The sequence below is a fragment of the Clarias gariepinus genome, unplaced genomic scaffold, assembly GCF_024256425.1.
Source record: "Clarias gariepinus isolate MV-2021 ecotype Netherlands unplaced genomic scaffold, CGAR_prim_01v2 scaffold_30, whole genome shotgun sequence".
Taxonomy (NCBI): domain Eukaryota; kingdom Metazoa; phylum Chordata; class Actinopteri; order Siluriformes; family Clariidae; genus Clarias; species Clarias gariepinus.
In genome coordinates, this window is record NW_026520997.1 from 1,061,846 (window position 1) to 1,082,938 (window position 21,093).

The window sequence follows — 21,093 nt, forward strand, 5'->3', positions numbered from 1 at the left end:
CTTGCATCAAGTTCAAAACCCTGATGCCTACAAAGCTAAAAACGGCCCAGCACCCAGCTACCCTGCACCGCACAACATTCCCTCTGATCATCCAGCACCAGAACCATCTTTCAGGGATCGTGGAATACATGGAGTTTTTGTTCTGGCACTTAGACGGTGGAGTGAACTTCCTCTAGATGTCTGTACAGATGAGTCTCTGCCAGTACTGTATCTTTAAACGATGACTAAAAATCTATTTTTTCAATATTTGGATTAATCTCCCCACAAAAAGGGGTGGGGGGGAAACAAACCCTTTCCAACAGTGTTTGACTGATGACACTTAGTAACTTAGTAACCCAGTGTAAAGATTTACACAGTGACAGAAATTTCACTCTAGATGAGAAAGTCTGCCAAACGCCCACTGTAAATGTAAATAATTAAATAAATTAATTAATTAAATAAATAAATTAATTAAATACATTAAAAAACAGCATGCCATGTTTTAATAAATAAATAAATAAATGTATAAATAAATAAAATAACAGCTTTAATGACCAACTAAATGAAATGAATAGATAAACAAATTGATTAAATAACAGAATATACCACAAACCACATCCTGCTGCTCTCTAACTTTCGATTTCTTTTATCACTAAGTTTCATTTTACTGCTGGTTGACAAAGGGGGTCACATCGGGCGCGTCCCAAATCACACCAGCAGCCTGTGAGAGAGCCTGTGGAGAACACTGTGCGGTTTGAGACACGAAACTACAGCAAGACTTCAGAACAACAGCCTTCTTCTGCTCACTTACTTACTGATCTGCTTACTGAAGGCTTTACAGGGAGTTAAAGGTAAGACTCAAAAACATGCTTATATTATATAAGACTCAAAAACATGCTTATTTTAATAATTACTTATTTATACTTTTATATAAACATAAAATGACATGTTGCAGAGGGCCACTGATAAAAATCACACCAGCAATAAAAAACACAATGTTCATCATCGTCCTGTGTAATTGCCTTGCATTTAAATATAATTTCTAGGAGATCAAGAATCTTGTTTATAATTTATGTTTTTTTACCCTGTGTTATACAGTATCAGAAGTCATAAAACACAGAAAAATAACTTTTTGAAATATATACAATTTAACAGCCAAATTATACAATTTTCTTGCTGTCATTGTAATAATGATAAACTGCATCATAAACTGAACTAAACACGAGTAAAAAAAAATTTTTATTGCCATTTATATATTAAAATGTCGAGAATAGTGCTTTCTTTATATCAGATTTTTGCAGAATATTTTACTTAACTGCAGTGTTTTGTTTATTCAGGATCAAACTTGTCTCACAATGGGAGTTCAGGGTCTGCAGAGCTACATCGAGAAGAGTGACTTTCTGAAAAGTCACTGCTTTAGAGAAAGCAAACTCATCATTGATGGATCCAATCTGTACTACAATCTTTACTTCAGATCTTCTCTGGACCAAGTACACTGCGGAGATTACAAAGGATTCGAGGAAATTGTCACATTGTTTTTTAAAAATCTTAAAATGTGCAGTATTGAGCCCTATGTGGTGCTCGATGGAGGGGACGACGTCAGTGGCAAAAAATTGGACACCAATAATGCAAGACGTCAAGATAAAATAAAAAAAGCCAATACCGTGTCCAGGGGAGGTTCAGGACAAATTTTACCTATTTTTGTGACAGATGTGTTCAGGCAGATCCTCCGGAAACTCGCAGTTCCCTTTATTCAGTGTCTGGGAGAGGCAGATTGGGAAGTAGCTGCATTGGCCAACGAGTGGAACTGTCCTGTTCTGTCCAACGACAGCGATTTTTATATCTACAGCCTCAAAAGTGGATATTTGCCCATCCCTCATTTCCAGTGGAGGGAAGTGAGACAAAATAATTACATTCCTACCAAGTCATACCATGTTGATACTTTATGTAATGCTTTTAAAGGCATGAACAAGTATCACCTTCCACTTTTTGCCACCATCCTGGGAAATGACGTCACCAAACTGGACAAAAGTATGTTTCCAAACTTCTCTACCAGACCTGGAAGAAGGGCCCAGATTCATGGCTTACTCATTTGGCTGTCACAGTTTCGCAGCCCAGAAGAAGCCATCGCTGCTCTCCTCAGACCCCTAGGGGAGAAAGCAATACATCAGGGAATGGAAGATGCAATATACCAGGGAATGGAAGAATACCGACTCACTCCCAGCTCCATAGCCCAGTTCTTTAGGAGTGGAGAACCACCAAGAAGGCCTCCAGGCCCTTTGCAGAACCTGCCAGACTGGACTCTGAAACCTCTGGCAGAAGGCAAGCTGGCTTCCATCATCATTCAAATCCTGATACTGAGGAGAGACATGATGAGCATTCAGGTGGAGAACTTTGCACTGACCAGCAGCAGTAAGATATCTCAGCCGATTAGACAGGCGATGTACGGCGTTTTGCTGTGTACCAGGTGGCAGAAAGTTGGTGATTGCAGCACTTTTTCTGGAAAAGACCAGCAATATAATGTGGAGGAATATGACAGGCAGGGAATAAACCTGACCAGCTCCATGGTTCCAGCTGTTCCACCAAGACGTGTAACAGACCTTCACCTGGACTCGCTATGGGAGGTAGTGCTGATGATTTATCTCAGTGTTACTATTAGTTATTATGATTTAACTAAACTTTTCATTTTACAAATCATGTACTATAAGAGTTTCCCAAAGAGTTCCACATAGTTCTCTTTTAGGACACTTTCTAAAAAAACTAACTCTTCATTCTGTGATTTACAGTACCTGTAGGCTCTGTGATACCTATAAAATGGGGGTTCTCAAACTTAATATTGAAAAGTCCAAATCTGACTTCTCGTCGAGGTCAAAGGTCCAGAAGCAAAGCAAATTACTTTTATTAAACTTGCTTGGAACTTACAATCCTAGGTCTGGATTAACTTGCTATGTAGTCCAGATCCAAGCTGGAGTCTGGACTTTGAGGAGCCCTGCTATAGAATATTAAAAATGTATGCTTTCAAATTTACCAGCACTGTGCACACAAAATCTGCTCTTTCAAAGATTAATGAGCTTCAACTGAGAAGAGACGACAGGGTGTAATTGTTATTTGATCCCACCACAGACGAATCCATAACTAAAATAAAATTATTTTATCTACATAAATTACATGCCTTCACCCTAAAAAATGCTGGGTTAAAAACAACCCAATCTGGGTTGTTTTTAACCCAGCTGCTGGGTAACTATTGGACTAACTACATGCTGGGTTAATTTAACCCAGCAAAATGGGTTAAATATTCAACCCAAATGCTGGGTCATATTTAACTATAATGCTGGGTTAATTCTACCAAATAAATTGGTCAAATGTTCTACCCAGATGTTGGTTCATTTTAACTGGAATGTTGAGTTAATTTTACCTCACAAATAAGTTATTATTATTTTCATGTTTTACAGTGAATCTGTAAAAAAAAAAAAAAATACCCACGTCTATTAAACAGTTAAATTACTTTGATATACTGGTTTATTAAATTTTTTTTTTTTTAAGTTTTGCAAACCATACATATATGCAATAAACAACATCCTATTAAATGTTCATAGAAAAAAACATTTATTTTTCAAAAGCACAAGAACAGATAATCAACAGCGACATCATTACTATACTATTACTCATAAGGGCAGAATGGAGTAATAACACAAATAGGCTGAGGCAGCTTCTACAGAGCAGGATCTCTTTGGGACATTAGATATTTTTTTTGCAGAACAAAACTATCCAGCCCTGGTCCTATTTTACCATACAAACACTGTCTATGACTTTTCAAGTAGGCCTCGCTATTTCATAGCAACATTACAAAAAGTCCTATACAGGAGCACACTACTTTGGATAGTTAATGTCAAAAATATCAAATGGCTTGAAGCACACATCAACCGCCCTAAGTAGTGTGCATTGCTCCAGAGCCTGTCCCACCAGAATGACGAATGCCTAAGACCAGCGCTGGTCATTATCTCCCAACGTCAGGATGTACAGTAGGTGTACGGCCTTGACACTTCAGCCTGCTGGAGGTATTCCACCATGTTGGTGCCAACCTTAGAAAGAAATGAAAGAAAGTTAAAAATTTGTTTAATAACAAAGATTAAACTGAATAAAACTATCAATTTAATGTGTAATAGGATTTATACTAAATAAAAAAATGACAAAGCTAGGGTATAGGTAACCTGAAACAAAAACATGGAGACAGCTACTACCAAAAATAAAACAGCAAAATAAGCATGGCTTTTGGGATAAAGTTTATATTATATATATATATATATATATATATATATATATATATATATATAAATAATTTTATTTTTTTAGTCAGACTAGTTGGTCTTGTGGTCTGTGTTGATTTTAAGCTAATTACCGAGGAGATGCATTGTCATAGCTGGGGTCATACTGGCACATTACAATCACCCAAATATTAATACTTCCATCTAGTAGTTATCTGTACAGCTGACTGATAGTTAATTTAGTCTGAGTCACAAGCAACTTTGGTTAAAGAGAGCTACCTGGTTAGCTTACATGCAGCCGTCATATTTGCATACTACTTGCCAAAGGGTGAAAGGTGTAAAATATTGTTATAACTCGAGAGAAACGCGGGCGACTTTTGACCGCGGAGTAAATTACTAGCTAGTAAAAACGGGAGGTTAGCAGGTGTGTATATTTGTGAGAGGGTCACTGTTTTGTAACACCCAAGCATTTTATTGTCTCAAACAGTGAGATTAATAAAGTTCTTATGTTAATGTGGGTGCTAACGCTAGCAACCTAACTAAATGCTAGCGTCATGCTAATTCTACAGTTACAGTTTCGTCACCCTGCAAACATTCTACAGAGAAAGATAAAAAGCTCAGACATCTTATCCGTTTCCTTCACACACAGATGGGGTTCTTTGGCTAACTATAGCAGCTATTGTCAGCTAAATTATCTTACCTCAGGCCAGCCTGAAAGTTTAAGTGTAACCTTAACACGGTAACAGTAATAAATGTTATATATTGTAATATTTTTTCAGTCATATGTGACTTAGGTGAGTGAACATGTGTATACAGACCTTGTATTTAACGTCATTTTCCCTTAAATGAACCGTCATCAGCGGTGTGGGAGCTCAAGAGAGACACGAAGCTCTGACTGACAGCCGCTGAATCCACCGGTGAACTTTGGGGGAGGAGCCAATCAAACTTCAACCCAGCAGCTGGGTTACACAAAAACTACCCAACTCTCTGTAAATAACCCAGAAAAATGACCCAACAGAGGCAACCCAGCGCTTGGGTAGAAAAAACAACCCAGCGTTTTTTAGAGTGTTACAATACACGTACAATACACTTACGTGTTCTTTAGTTTCAGAATGCAGAAATTATTACATTTATAAAGCACTGAAATTATTTATGATTATTAAGATAATACACATTTTGTAATCTTCTGTTCTAGTCACCGGAGAATGTGCGCCTGCAGATCCTGTTGGATGCTCTGTGTGTGTCTTCGGCGTTCAATTCACTCCTCATCCCAGCAAATCTGCAGCTAGTCGTGTATGTCACTGGTTTCTGGCTGAAACATGCACAGCCCGAGCCAACAGCTAAAATGTTCTGGGCTTTACTCATCAACCTGGTCTACGGACACCTGTGCAGAGAACATCAGACTGAAAAGGGTAAAGATCAGACTGAGATGGGAACAGATAGACAGGTCAGGACAGATAAAGAACAAACTGGGATAGTGATTAGACAAGATTAGATGAGTAAGATAATTAATTAAATAATTGAAGATGTTAACAAGATAGTTTAAGATACAACCTAAAATAGTTTAAGATTAAATCTAAGATAAATGAAGACTTAACCCAAGGTAGTTAAAGAGCAGAGATAGATTTCTGCTGAACATGAATAGTGTTAGACTATTGATCGGAAGGTTAAAAAAAAATGTTACATTTAAATACCATAAATGTAAGCACATTTAAAGATTAAACCAAGATATGGTAAAAGAGAAAAATAAAAAAGATCAATAGATTAAATTGAGATATAGTCTTATGCAAATGTTTAGGCACCCCTTGATAAATAACAGATTTTGATGATTTTTTTTTTTAATTGAAGATGTTAACAGTCTCTTTTGGAAATGGAAAAAATGCTAAATATTTTCATCACAGTGATGCATAGTTATTTTTATATCATAAATTAAACAAAGATAAAAAATAAAAACATTACTGTGGCACTGTGCAAAAGTTTGGGCACCCTACAGGGTTAGGGTTAGGGTTAGGGTCTGTAGTTCTTTGGTCGTCTTACTTGCACAGCTTTTTTAAGATCTACCCACAAATTTTCAATGATGTTTAAATCAGGGGACTGTGATGGCCGTTCCAAAACCTTCAGCTTGCGTCTCTTGAGGTATTCCATAGTGGATTTCGAGGTATGCTTAGGATCATCGTCTTGTTGTAGAAGACATCCTCTTTTTAGCTTCAGCTTTTTTACAGATGGTGTGATGTTTGCTTCCCGAGTTTGCTGGTATTTTGTTGGAAGGGGGGGCAGTTTGGGGGGGGGGATTAGTCCAAGTATCGAAAAACATATACGTCGTGAGTCGTAGTTTAAAGATTGTCAAAGACTCCGCTGTACGGACATCCAGAGGAAGTTCGTTCCCACGCTTAGTTGCCAGAACAGAAAATAGTCTGGATGAATGTCTTGCTCAATCCCTAAGAGATGGTGGAATAAGGCGAGTACTTGGGAAGGTTAAAAACGGCATTCTGGATCAGCTGCAGAGGACGAATAGTGGACAGAGGCAGACCTGCCAGGAGTAAGTTGCAGTAGTCCAGTCTTGAAATAATAAGGGACTAAACAACTAAGTAGCACCTGAGTAGCCTGTAAATAAAAAAAATGGGTGGATTCTTCTGATGTTGTGGAGAAGAAATAGTCAAGAGTGAGTAGGTTAGCGATGTGTGGGGAAAATGACAGATGATTGTCCACAGTTACCCCAAGATTGCGGGCAGTGGCTGAAGGAGTGATCTGATTGTTGTCCAGGGAGATCACAAGGTCTTGACCTGGGAATAAATCACCAGGGATGAATAGCAGTTCGGTTTTACTCAGATTGAGCTTCAGCTGATAAGCTGCCATCCAGGACGAAATGTCTGTCAGGCATGCTGAGATCTGGGTAGAAACCTGAGTGTCTGAGGGAGGAAAGGAGAGAATAAGTTGTGTGTCATCTGCATAACAACGGTATAAAAATACGTGCAATGTTATGACCTTACCAAGAGACCAGGTATAGAGGGAGAACAGAAGAGGACCAAGTACTGAGCCTTGTGGGACACCAGTATAGTGTGTCATGGGGCAGATGTGGATCTCCTCCATGTTACCTCATACAACCTATCTTCTAGGTAGGAAGCAAACCATTCCCACGCTAATCCACAGATTCCAAGGCTTTTAAAAAAAGACAAGAGAATCTTGTGGTTCAACGTGTCAAATGCTGTGGACAGGTCCAGGGGAATGAGGACAGATGATAGTTTCGTTTATCTAGCAGCATGGAGCTTCTCAGTGACTAACAGAAGGGCAGTCTCTGGGGAATGTGCCTCTTTAAATCCAGATTGGTTGGGATCATTAAGGTAGTTCTGTGAGAGATAAATAGACATTTGGTTATAAGAAGTCCTTTCAAGGGTAATATTGCCACTTTGAAATTGCCATTTACAGATGTTACTCATGCGGTATTCTGGTTTTACCGCCACGCCTCACGGTGGCGACATTTGTGTTTGTGCGTTTGCTGGCTTCTACCTCTAAGTGGCGCTATATAACTATAGACTGACGCCTCGGGCATCAGTTCATTCTCTTAAGGATTAATGAGCCGCGCTCCGTTAGAGCTGCACATAGTAGCCGATAAAATCAAGTGAAACGTTGTAGTTAAACAAATTCATAATCACAGTATTAAAATTACAGTACAAATGTAGAATTTAAATTAAATCTTATTAGGATCGAATTGAAGCAAAGTAAACGTTAACACAGTGAGTCTTTAGATTTTATCATGTGTAATTAGAAAAGCTACGCATGTATGTTTTTCGTCATCTTATATTTTGTGTTCTTTAAATTTGTAGTAGATTTATTAACTGAAATAAACGAAAATAAATTACAATAAAAATTAAAACATTGTCAGGCCGTGCTACTGCGTCAGCAGATGTCGACGTGTTTTTGTGTTGTTATAAGAATTAAATGCAGTAGGCTGTTATGATAATCATAATGTTTCTAAATAAATAATAAAAACATTTTAACAAATAACATTTTCACATCCCAGCACCGCCGTTGTGCTGTACCACCGCCGGCAAAAACCTTATAAAATACAAGTGAAACATTAAACGAATTTATCATCACAGTACTAAAATTACAGTACAAATTTAGAACTTAAATATAGGGGTTTCTTAGTTCCATTGAATTTAAGCAAAGTAAATGTTAACACAGTAAGCCTTTATATTTTATCATGTGTAACACTCGCGTAGCCAGAAAACTCTGGGTGTGTGTATTAGGAAAAGTGGGCGAGTCACAGGTGTTGTCAGATTAATGGGCAAAAACGATATAATAAACCTATATAAGCTACATAGCCTTTATAAGACTTTACTTTTATTTAAGTGCACACACAATGACGACAAAACGTTATGATGTTTTAAAATAATGAAAGCAAACAGGGATACAGCGCTATTCTGTATCGGTTTCTGTGAACTTGAGCGCGTCAGAAAATAAACCGAAAGTCCGTGTATACTCGCCCCACAGACGTGAAAAATATACGTGCAAAATGTCTGCTTTTATATAGACTAATGGGGGGGAAAATCAGCTTATGTAATTTGTATGAAACGTGGATTACTACAGCGCATCCACTCACAGCCGAAACGAAAAGAAATCAACTTATCAATGAATTATTAAAATGGCCAGTCAGTTTCCTTGCTGTTTTCCCCGACGCATTTATAATCATTAGTCTAGTTCTGCTGGTGCGGTGTTTCTTATTCCCACCCCCGTTAAACCGGCGTATTCAGAGGCTCGCCTGCGAGAGGTTGTGCGCGCACGGTCCACTACACAGCTAAAACATATTTGTATATTATGACTGAGATACGGCGGTTTACATCGGCGTGCGTTTCGCACAGCGCCGCAAAGACAGCGCTTATTTACCACGTATAAATGTGTGTTTGTTATATTTCTGAGAAAGAGAAATCTCTTATAAATCTCTCATATCGGCACACGTGTTCATCTGACTTTAGATCCAAACTTGGCAAAGGGAAAGAGTGCACATTATACAAAGATTATTACGTTGTGTTCGGACCACTAAGCGTCTGTGGATTCCAAAATTGACATTTTTACTGTTTAAAATAAAAATGTTTTTACAAGCCCTTGAGCTGTTGTTTGTCCTGTTTTCTTTAATAATAACAATAACTATAGACAGATAGAAACATAGCGTCTGTCTAAACAAAATTAATTGCAGCTGTTTGCAAAATGTCCCTTTGCGCCACCTGGCGGTCATTTCACAAATTACTTTGAATTGCGACAGATTTATTTTGGCTGTTGCCGTTTGCCGCGACAGAGTGCGTGGCAGTCATAGACATTTCACATGAGTAACCACTGTACTAATTACAGCTGTTGCTATGCATCAGATCTAACAAGCTAATTAAGGTCTCAAACCTTGTAAAAAGAATCTGAGACTTCAACTCTTAGGGTGGCCAAACCGTTTGCACAGTACCATAATACTGTTTTAATTTTTTTTTTTCGTTCAATTTATGGCATAAAAAGTAACTATGCATCACTGTTTGCTGAAAATATTGTGCATTTTTTTCTATTGCCAAGAGAGAATGTGTTGACATCTTTTGTAATTAAAAAATCACCAAAATCTGTTATTTATCAAGGGGTGCCTAAAATTTTGCATCAAACAGCAATATTCATGGATCAAGACATGTTTTACACAAGCTTTGTTTCTGTAGCACACGTAGAGTGCATGACTTAACGGAAGTGCTAAAACGTGAAATCCAATAATTATAGTGTTCACTGTGAGTTCTGTAATAGATTATTTCACAGGCACATGTTCCAGATTGCTGCAGCAGCACTTTATTGCTAAAAAGATTTATCACTTTTTCTCAGAATTGTGACTTGTCTTTTGGACATGTGCTTGATGTCTCCTGTTCTTCTCCTGTATGCAGAGGCAGGCACTGTGATTTTGAGGATTAAAAGCCTTCAGCATCACAATGGTGAGACGCATTTGGACCTGGAGCTGGCTCACGCTTACTGTCAGTGGCTGTCCTGTTTAAAGGACAGCTATGTTCTAAACCAGCTGCTGAACCATCCAGTGCCCGAGCCGGAGCTAGCATGGTACGTCCACTTCTTATTCCTTTTTTTTTTTTTATCTATACATTCATAACAGCATTATCAACTTAAAGCATCTCTATGGACCCTTATTGTCACGAACCGCCAAGCCACAGCTCTGCCATAATGTCAGAAGCACTCCTGTTCCACGTTCTCAATCACTCCTTATATTTCACTACCTTGCGCTTGCCACACACCTGTGCGGCATCTGTAATCATCTCCCTTACCTATTTAAACCACACACTGACACCACCTCTTTGCCCGGTTATTGTGTGCCTTTCATATCCCAATTTTCCAGCGTTTTTTCCATGCCTTGACTCTTCGCTACCGACCACGCTTCGTTTTTCTCGACCTCGCTTTTTGTCTTACGTTTGGATTTCCATGCTCACGGATTTTGTTATCGACCATTGGGATAGTTTCAACGACTACGAACTTGGATCACAGACTTTTCTCTCGTCTTTCTGGCTCTAAACTCTGCTCTCCTTCGACCACGAGTAAGCTTAACAAAACCAGCCACCACCATGAAGAAATCGGCCATATTTATATGATATTCAGTGGGTACTTTGTTTAGGTCAGGGATCTCCTCTTGGAAAATGGGAGATATGCGCTATAAATATCGCGAAATCATATCAATATGGGCGATTTCTTCATACTCTCACTGGCTCTCCACATCTTCGCACCATGGCATGAGTCACGCTACAAACAAAGCCCTTTCACCGGCTCTTTGCACTTCCGCATTTCTCCCAGGCTCACGTCATACACAGAGCTCTCACTCCAGCTTTCGCATTCCCGCGCCTCTCGCTCTATCTGCACACGCAGCTTCCCGACACAGAGCAGCAAGCGCCCCAGCTACAAACACATTCGTTAAGAAACCCCGCTGCCAAGCCAGTTTCCAATCTCACGTCCAGCAGTTTACAACATAATAAATTCATAGGAGTTGCGCCACTGCACTTGGAACCATCTCGTCCTGCAATCCTAACACTTATGTGGAAAGATGAGTTCTTTGTAAATAAGTAAAGATACATGTTGTCATGATTCACGCCCTGTCTGCCGCCTTTTTCCCACGCTGTCACTTCTCCTCACGTGCTCATGTTTTCCCTAGCTCGTCGTGCGCATTTCCCATGCCCCCATTTCCGCCCCATCTGCTCACCAATTTCCCATTTCCCCAGGATTAATCCAGCATTTAAGCACACGCTGTGTGTGGCTCTAACTGCTAGAGTATGGTGTGTTTTGTGCCTTGAATTTTTCGTGTTTATTTTCTCCTTGGATTTCACGTTGCCACGCTTGCTTTGTTTCTCGTTTTCGCTTTTGGTTTCTCGTGTTGGATTTGTTTGCCTCGCTCTATGATCTCCCAGTTTTGACCTCGCGCTTCCTCTTCTGGTTTTCGGCTTCTTGACAACGTTTTTGGATTAAATGCCCCGCTCTTTGATCTTCCGGTTCTCAAATCTCTGCTCTTCCTTTTGACTACGCCTCCCGCCTTTTGTTTTTGTTCTAACACTTCGGCGCCTGACTTTTGGTTTCGACCCCGCTTCCGCTCCTCGACCACGCCCTTCTGACTGCCGTCATCTTCCCGCGTTTGGATCCATCACGTTCCGCACATGTGCTTAGAATAGAAAGAAGTTTTGTAAATAATTACAGTAAAACTCTCTGATTAAAGAGTAAACAGTGAGTCATAAAACCTCACAATGTACAGTAGTTATTTAAAAAAAAAAAACTCCTGCAATGTTATTGTATAAAAAAGTCATAGGTGTGGGTGTGTTAGATAGCAAGGTGATTGACAAATGGATGAAGCACAAAGCGAAGAAAAGGCACTTGAGATCACTCAGGGTGTTTTGAGACAAAATTAAAACTTTGGAAGTTAAAAGCTCCCAACAGTTCTGGGGTGGAGTCAACCATGTTCTGGCCAATCCCACCTTCAAGCTTTAAACCATTATGGGAGTCAAGTTAAGGCGTTACACTACTTACTTGGAGAGGTCCAGCTCCACACACCATACGTTTACAACAAGAAACCTGAGATTAATGAGTGTTGTGTTATTGCTGAACTATGATCCAGGTTCAGCAGTGTGTGAACTTTGTGTGCATTTCGTAGGTTATACAACGGCCCTCTGGTACACACCATCGGTCACAGGCTGATGAGGGGCGTCGAACCCGAGTCTCTTCTCGCCGGAGCCTCTTTCGCTGTAGACCTTTACCGAAATCTACAGGCTGCTGTGAAGCGCAACGATCCAGCGGATAATCTGAGAAATGTGTTCCCACATCTGATGTCCAATAAAAAGGACAGTGCGAATGTGTGAAGAGGCACTTTATATGACTGCAACAGAAAAAAAAAATAATTAACTGAATCTGAATATAAATTTTAATTTAGCACTGCTTTTTTTCAGACCCTGTGATTAGAGTCTCTGTAATTATTCATCTTTCTCATTTATTATTGCCAGCATATCACTATTACACTGAGTTTAATAGTGTTTTAATAGTAAAGCATCTCCTGAATTGTACCAGATGTATTTTTACCCCAACAAGGGGGAGCTGTTACTCACATGTGTATTATCATGTACATCATAGAGGCCGACTTACAAGCTCTCTGCCATGAATCTACTAATAATCAGCTTGCTAAAGTGTATATGAAGAGCTTTTAGTAACAAACTGGTAGAAAGCTGCAGGTGCACATAATGCATTCTTTCCTGTTATTTTTCTTTTTGCATAATAGTTTAATAGGAGACGTATGTGTTCTGGTCTTTGCTTGTTTTTACTCTAAGCGGTTCTGTGCATTTTTATGTGATGTGTGCATTTCAGCTTATAATTTTCTGTTTTATATCATATGTGGTGGGAAACATTCCATAAAGAGGAAAAAGATAATAAGCCTACTGAAGAAGTTGTTCAATAATGTTCAATAGCATTAGTAGAAGAAAACACATTTAGTGAAAACTGAACATAAAAAAAAATAAAAAGGGAATGGTTTAACCATGTATTAGTTTATGCTTTGTACAGTAAGAAAAGGAAAGTAGCTTTCTCAGTTAATAACAGTACACCACTCACTGTGGAAAAAGTAATAAATGATATGGGGGGAAGATATGGAACAGGGCTGTGATCTACAAGAGAATATATCATTGAAATTGACAACTTTCAATATTAAACATATTTGCCCTGTACGAGGAGAAGGAGGAATTCTTTTAAAGAGATAAATAAAGTAATGACTAGAGGATGGTGTTGGTGCGAGGGGATCTCAACACAATTCAGGATGGTTGATTAGATAGATGAGTGCTGGATCAGAAGCCGTGCACAAAAATCTCGAGTGCTGAATTATATTACTAAACAACTGGACTTTACTGACATATGGAGAAATAATGACCCTAAGGCCATGATAGTACATTTCACACGAATCCTAATTATGTAGCTATTCAAAGACATATTCATTTTCCACTTGTCTCAACATATACGTTTAAGTGCCCCTATTATGCTTTTTTCAAATATGATCTTTCATGCAGTGTGTCATGTAGATGCATGTGAACATAAATTATCTGCAAAGTTGTGACGCTGACAGTGCACGATAAATGAAGTTTTTGTCTATTAAAAAAAAGAGTCGGCTCACATAAACGAGTCGTTAGTAATTCGAATCTTTTTCTGTTACGGATCTACGTCGCTAAGTAACATATTTGCATAATGTCCGCCCACGTTCTACGTCGTGAAAAACTTGCCCGTCCACAAACAGTACAATTTCCACGTGGATTAACGTTACATCATGTCAAGAAGACGCTGTATCCTGAGCTCTAAAAGTAAATTTTTTTTATATGACCTTTCGAAGGAAGAATCTACAAAGAATGAGAGGCTAAAATTTTTTTAACAACACTTTAGCAGTACAATCCCAATCTTGTGTTGTGTTCGCGTCATTTTACTGATGACTGCTTTTTCAATCTTAAGGAGTATAACGCGGGATTTTTTTAAACGCTTGGTGTTAAAAGCTGGATCAGTGCCCAGTTTATTTGGACCAGCTTGCTCCTCTGAACTTCTATCTGTACAGTAAGTATGATTAATAATTGATCATAGTATTTTCTAGAGATCGTTTAAAATACGTATTTGTATACGTTATGTTGTGTAACAACCCTGCCCATGTCTTGGTAACCAGCTAACTTAGGTTTCTGTAGTTCTGTTGTTCAGCTGTGGGCCTAATGTAGTCTAAAATTGTGAATGATGCAGCTTGACTGTTTGTAATGATAAACGATGGCTTAACGTAGTGATATGCATCATACAATGTTAAAGCTTACAACGTAGAGGTGTGCCCGATTCGCTTACACGGTAGTCCGTGCCAGCTAGTTGACGTATTCTCTCTGAAAGCATCCCTAGTAATGTCAAAAAGTATAGTTTTTGTACCAGCTCTGTGGACCCCTCTAAATATTTATCTAAGTAGATATATATATAAAAGAACTTAATACAATTTTTCACAACTTGTCCCAACCACAGGCACACCTAGTGATGTGGCTTGTCAGACTAATTTTCTGCAATTTAAGGCAGTGGCAACACAAACAACTAAACTGGCTAAAAAATCTGTTGGCACTTAACTTTCTGGCAGTACATTGAAAGACATACATATGATAAGGATCGTGCATTCCTCCTCGATGCCCCCACCTCGCCTTCCGGCCTGTTTGGCGACGTCGTTAACTCGGTCACCACTAGGTTCGTGAGGCGAAGTTATACTGTATGAACAAGCCTTCAGGAAATTCCTTCCCCGCCGTGCTTAAGAGTCGGGACTGTCGGCCACGCAGTCTCAACCGGGTCTGACTCTTGCGAGGCGTGAAACACACAAGGAGAGTGTTTTCAAGCTGGGCACCCCCTCGTAAAGATTGGGGTGCGGCACGCCGCGCTTTGCAATCCGCCTCAAAGAGGTCGGACCGGCATACTGTCTTCTTCACAAAGAGTCCTAAGGCTTATGTGCCCAGGACCATGGGCGTGCCCCCCCAACGGGAAGAGGCACATAGAATTCGTTTCAAGAATGAAGTGTTCTTCCTGGCATCCCCAGGAGGTTGATTTTTATGCTCCGCCACCACTGGTGTTTCGGGCAACACAGGTCTCCAATAAAGTGTTAGTTCTTTTTTTTTTTTCCTGCAATGTTTCAGGATGCCGAACATCTAAACCCCAATCGAAAAAATTTATAAATGTTCCCCTACCAGACAGAGAGTCAGGCTACTACAGTCGGTATTTCTTGGTTCCCAAGAGAAAGGGGGGGCTGCATCCAATTTCTTTTGATTTTCGCGGGCTGAACCGCTATCTAAAAATAAATAAATACAGCTTCAAAATGTTGACTGTCAAAGTGATTGTTCTAAAATCCTACCAAGCGATTGATTTGTGACAATCGATCTGAAGGGCGCATATTTTCATATAGAAATATTGCCACAACACAGGAGGTTCCTGAGGTTTGCTTTCGGGGGCGAAGCTTACCAGTATCGAGTCCTTCCATTTGGTCTAGCTCTTTCACCCCGCACATACACAAAATGCATGGATGCAGTTCTGGCTCTTACGACTCCAAGGCATCTGTATTTTGAATTACATAGATGACTGGCTGGCCCAGTCTCAGGTGCTAGCGCTTCGACATCAGGGTGTCGTCCTAGCTCATCTTTGTTTCTTAGGATTTAGACCCAACACCATGAAAAGCGTGCTCTTATTTGGGTGTCACATGATATTCGATCGTAAGGTGGGCACAGCTGTCTCCCGCTCGTGTCGAATCCATCCTCAACACCCTCAAGGAAATTAAGGTAGACCAGAAAGTGACTGTTCATCACTTTCAGAGATCTTTAGCTCTAATGGCAGCTGCATCCACGGTGATAACTTTGGGCCTTCTGCACATGAGAGCATTTCAGTTGTGGCTAAGAACCAGGGGATTTCACTCGAGGGCCAATCCCCAATAAGGGTTACGCGCCAGGGGCTTCGTACCCTTTCTATGTGGTTCCCGGTTTCTGAATCTACAACAGGGGAGAAATAAAGACATGTTAATATAAGTGTCTAGTAAAAAGACTTCATGGTGTTACTATGCAGCTCCATGGCATCTCTGTAATATACATCCACATATGTATTTATAAGCAAGTTAATATCACTTCATGATGTTTGACATCATATGACATCAGTTTGACACACGCAGGCAGGCACACACACAAAATTTTATAGAATGCAAGCTTTTAGTAATGCTGTGTATTAAAACCAATTATTTGGTTTTGCTATTAAGGATTGCTGCAAAATTTGGCCCCATCTTCACCATTCATTAACACACACATGTTCATGAAGAGAAATGTGTCCCTGAAAAGAGAGGTAAATACTTCTGAGCACTCACCTTCTGCTCAGGATGTAAAGCTGGTGTAGAAATCAGGAGTATAAACATATATTTAATGACTTTATAATAGAATAGATAGAACCTGAACAAAAGCCCCTTTTCTTGACTGTTACATACATTGTATAAGCACATAACTAACTATTCAGAAGATCTCTAGCTATGATAAAACCACTACATTATACAGCAGGATACATTATATGGCACTCAGGAGCTCCAATGAACTACATACAACAATTCGTTAACCATCTGTAACATTTAGCACATAACAGGAGCAGCTCAGGGATAATTAGCAATAGTTGATAGGCAACAGTTAATAGTCTGCTATCTTAGCTCTTTTAGTAAGCTAGCGCTTAGCATAGTGATATTAGCTTGCTTATAGATCCATATTTGGAAAGGCATTTTACAAAAACAATAGAGCTAACTGTTTACATCACGTATATGTGTCCAAATACACTATTAAACCAGTATATTAATAAACAAGCTAGTTTCCCCATGCTAAGCGCTAGCGGTTAGCATAGTGATATTAGCTTGCTTATAAATCCATATGTGGATGTATATTACAGAGATGCCATGGAGCTGATGGTTTACATCAGTGTTTGATGGTCTAAATGAGATAATATTATTTTTAATCACTGCCATTTACACTCGGCTCGGCATTTCCCCCAAACACTCCAATAGTATTAACACTGCTACAAAGTTATCATTAGTGCCTAAAACAGTAACATCTGATTCATTTTATATATTAAACATTACCTGGTAAGTGTGTGCAGTTGAAAATTTTGTGAAAATTATAACGTTATCACGCTATAATTTACTGTATACTCCATGATGTTGAGTCCTGGAGCTGATATCCGGAAAGGTTCCATGTTCAGTTGCGTTTTGACCCCACTCCCATAGTCCTTTGCGCATTAGCTTTAGCTTTTAGCTTGCAAAATACGGGAGAAAGAGAGTTCTCACATGGGAAAAAAGTAGTTGCGCAGAAACGGGAAAGAGCAGACATTTACACGGGAAAAAGCGCACATTTACACAGAAAAAAGCACATTTATAAGGGGGGAAAAAAGCACATTTTCAAGGGAAAAAAACACACATACGGGAGAGATGATTTGCCCTTCTGGGCCACCGTACATATTCACTTTGGAAATCAAAAGGTTAATAAAACTCCAGACAATCAGCTTTAATAACATATTTTTCTTCTCCATCTAAGACTTTGTAAGCATGACAATGTTCACTGAAATAGTTAATCTGAAGCTTCACGACTGCAAAATAAATAACACAATCTATAAGAAGTATCTTGGTTATTTTAGAGAACACTGTCATGTCCTCCTTAATAGAACTGCAGATGACCAGGCTTTCCCTGTACTCTGTCCCATTTAGCTTTACCCAGTTAGGTGAGAATTTTTTTTATTTGTGTTGACATTTAGAAACCTTGCCAGCATCTCACCAGTATCAATATCATACAAATTTAATGTTTTTATTGGTCCACTTTTAGATTTAATGGTGATGTCTTTGGTCAATACTCTGTGTTTTGCCTCAAATCTCTTACTCCACATCTGTATTAAGGGACCAATTTTTCGAATGCGTGGACATGGTGTATCATGTAGGGATGTTTTTGCCGAAGATTTTTATGCAGATACAACTGTGTAAATAGCTCATGGTGTTCTGCTATTAAATGCATAAGTTTCACTATCTTGCTGTCACGGAACGCCAGCAGAGGGCGCCATGCGCAGCAATGCCATTTTGTGTTTCCTGTGTTTCCTTTTGAACTTCACTTCCCAGAGTGCACCTCGAGCAGGTGATTGGAGCGCTCACCTGATCCGAGGTAGCTAATTATGTTTGTTATAAATAGTATTGTCTTTAGTTTCTCCTTGTCGTGCATTTGTTAAGTTATCCTTGGTGAATATTCTAGCTCTGTGTCCTGCTATTTTCTGTGACTCCGGGTTCGTGTTTCTCCTGTTTTGTTTAACCCTTTTTATGTTGGCTTCTAGCTTTTTTAGTTTAGCTTTTGCTATGTTTAATTATTTATGGTTATCTCCTAGCCATGTTAGCTCTTGTGTTTAGTTCTTTGTTTATCTCCTAGCCTGTGTAATCTCCTAGTTCCCTTGTGTGTCTGTTTTTGTTATCATTAAAAGACCTGGTGTAACATCAGAGACAAGAAGGCTGTGAGGATGTGAGAATGGACATGAAGCACCTGGAACATTCTGGAACATTCCTTACAAATCCTGGTGAGTAAACAGCTAACACAAGTTACTGTAATAATGACTCTGTCTGCCTGCACACACAACTTTATAGGGTGTGAGTTAGTTACTGTTCTGAATCCTGTCACAGCCGAGCTCCAGAGCTAACGATAGCTAGCAACAGGCCAGTCCTGGGGTTCAGTGTGATTTAGCTTGTTTGTTCCAACCACCAAACTGCTCAGCTAAAGCGGCGTTAATACAGACACTTAAACTCTGGTGTAAAAGGAGAGATTTAACACCGAGCAGCAGCGCGTGCATGTCCACGTTTCTCGGTGTAACCGGCCGCGGTTCGCCCGCAATATTTGAATTTCTCCCGCTAAATGCGGTGATTTCGCGCAGCCTACCGCCACTGTGGCGAGGATGTAAAACTAACATGTTTAAATAATTACCGCGTGTGTACCGGTCCACCTCACACACTGAACCGCGAGTCTGCTCGGTCACTCCGACACTTTAAGGAGGAAACGGGGACCAAATTCGGTTTAAACAGCAGAAATGAGGTGCAGGGTCCGGGTTCTGGCAGTGTTTTATCCGTTACTGTATATGAGTATTTTTAACATGATTAAACACTGAGCACGCAGCAGCAGATGTTATCAAATAAATGTGCTAAGTACTGTATTAGTAACTAAAGCTATGAAATATAAAGATTTAGTGAAAATACAACATTTCTCTCAGAATTAGAATTGGGAGAAAGTAATATGAAATTAAAATATTGAAGTGAAACATTATGTATGTTCTGATATGTAAGTAAAAGAACCTAAAACTGATTGATTTTGTGTGTTTGTGTGAAACATGTTATATATTTTCTATATCTCTTTCACAGCACCAACACCACTAATGAAGAGAAGTTGAATGGAGATAAAACAGGAGGTAAATATCAACTTTTTTAAATGTTACAGAAGTATTAAATCTGTAACATTGAATCAAAGAGAAATTAAAACAAGGCTTGAAATATTTCACTTTACCTATAATAAGTCTAGACTATACAAGTTTTCCACTCGAGTATACTAGATTTTCCATTAACCAAAGTAAAAAATTGATATAGTTGATAGTCATGCATAAATAAAGTTGGGTATCATTTTTATACAAGGGACAAAAACATGTACAAGGGATGTTCAAGTCAAAGCGGGACCATTGATTGTGCAGAATAACAGAACACCCCCTTTATTTCTCGAGAATTTTCATCACAAGTCCCGCTTTGACTTAAACACCACTCGTAGATCAGTGTGATGATGTATATTAGTCCAAAAAGTATGTATTTGAACGGAAGTACTATTTTACCAGTCTGGTAGACTTTATATTAACAGTCACACTTGTACTTACTTGTATACTATTCTTTTTTTAGGTGCCAGCATTATGGGATGGCGGTGTAAACTGTGTGCATTTGTCGCATCATCAAAAGGAATTTCGATCATTATGGAGTGAAGCATGGTACTGTTGGTGATGATATTTAGTGTCCTGTGTTCATTTAGACTGTCATTGCTTCTTTAAGACCTGAGAAGGTCTGCACACACATTTGTATGGATCCCACAGTTTGCAGGAAACTGAAGTGTGAAGGTGTGCAATCTTTCAGATGTAAAATGTGACTCATTAGATTCTAATACAAAAGTCTACTTTCCACATGTTAACTGTATAATACTTGTGGCAGGAGTATTGTTTCTGAAACTGTTTACTAATAAGATAAATCCAGATCTCTGTTTATGATCTTGTTACATGTCATTTGCAAAGTAAACAAGGTTGAGTTTAGACTTCATGTCTTGTCAAATTTCGCAAATAAATGTTTAATTAAAATGGTAATGTGTATATTGTATTTCATTCAGTTAAAATATTTAGTAAATGTAGCACATTTGTTTATTAAATAATAGTATAATTTTCAGTATCTTCTACCTTCCATTTCAATTATATCTACTCAATTATTTTACTCATTTTCACTTTGCATTAACTTCTGATTTTCATTACATTTACATAATTTTGTACATCATAGTACTAAATATAGTTATTCAGGTCTACTTAATTTTTTTACTGACTTGTACTCAACTCATTAGGTATATTTTACATGATTTTTATATTTACTCAATATTTTTAAGTGTAAAAATGTTTCACCAAAAAAATTGAGTACAGCACAGTTTTATTTTTTAGAGTGTAGTGTAATAGATGGAAAAAAAAATTATGTTCACTATTTGGAGTAAGAGGAGTAATAAATGCCAATTTTGATGTCCACCTGGCAAGA

General features: G+C 38.8%; 1 protein-coding gene and 1 long non-coding RNA gene across 3 annotated transcripts in view; both read left to right on the forward strand.

Moving 5' to 3' along the window:
- Window positions 1–20,590, forward strand: part of LOC128516929 (uncharacterized) — a 32,764-nt gene extending 12,174 nt beyond the window's left edge. The window contains exons 1-3 of one of the 2 annotated variants that reach the window (XR_008356775.1): window positions 18,769–18,854; window positions 19,687–19,733; window positions 20,209–20,590. This is a non-coding gene — a long non-coding RNA (uncharacterized LOC128516929). Of the gene's footprint in view, window positions 1–18,768; window positions 18,855–19,686; window positions 19,734–20,208 lie in introns of those variants that run through there. The other variant, XR_008356774.1, reaches the window with a different exon arrangement.
- Window positions 666–13,227, forward strand: LOC128516928 (protein asteroid homolog 1-like). Its single transcript, XM_053490612.1, has 5 exons — window positions 666–830; window positions 1,317–2,603; window positions 5,440–5,656; window positions 10,151–10,319; window positions 12,403–13,227. The coding sequence occupies exons 2-5, from the start codon at window positions 1,335–1,337 to the stop codon at window positions 12,605–12,607; spliced, it is 1,860 nt and encodes a 619-aa protein (XP_053346587.1). The 5' UTR covers window positions 666–830; window positions 1,317–1,334; the 3' UTR covers window positions 12,608–13,227.
- Window positions 20,591–21,093: the final 503 nt, after the last annotated feature.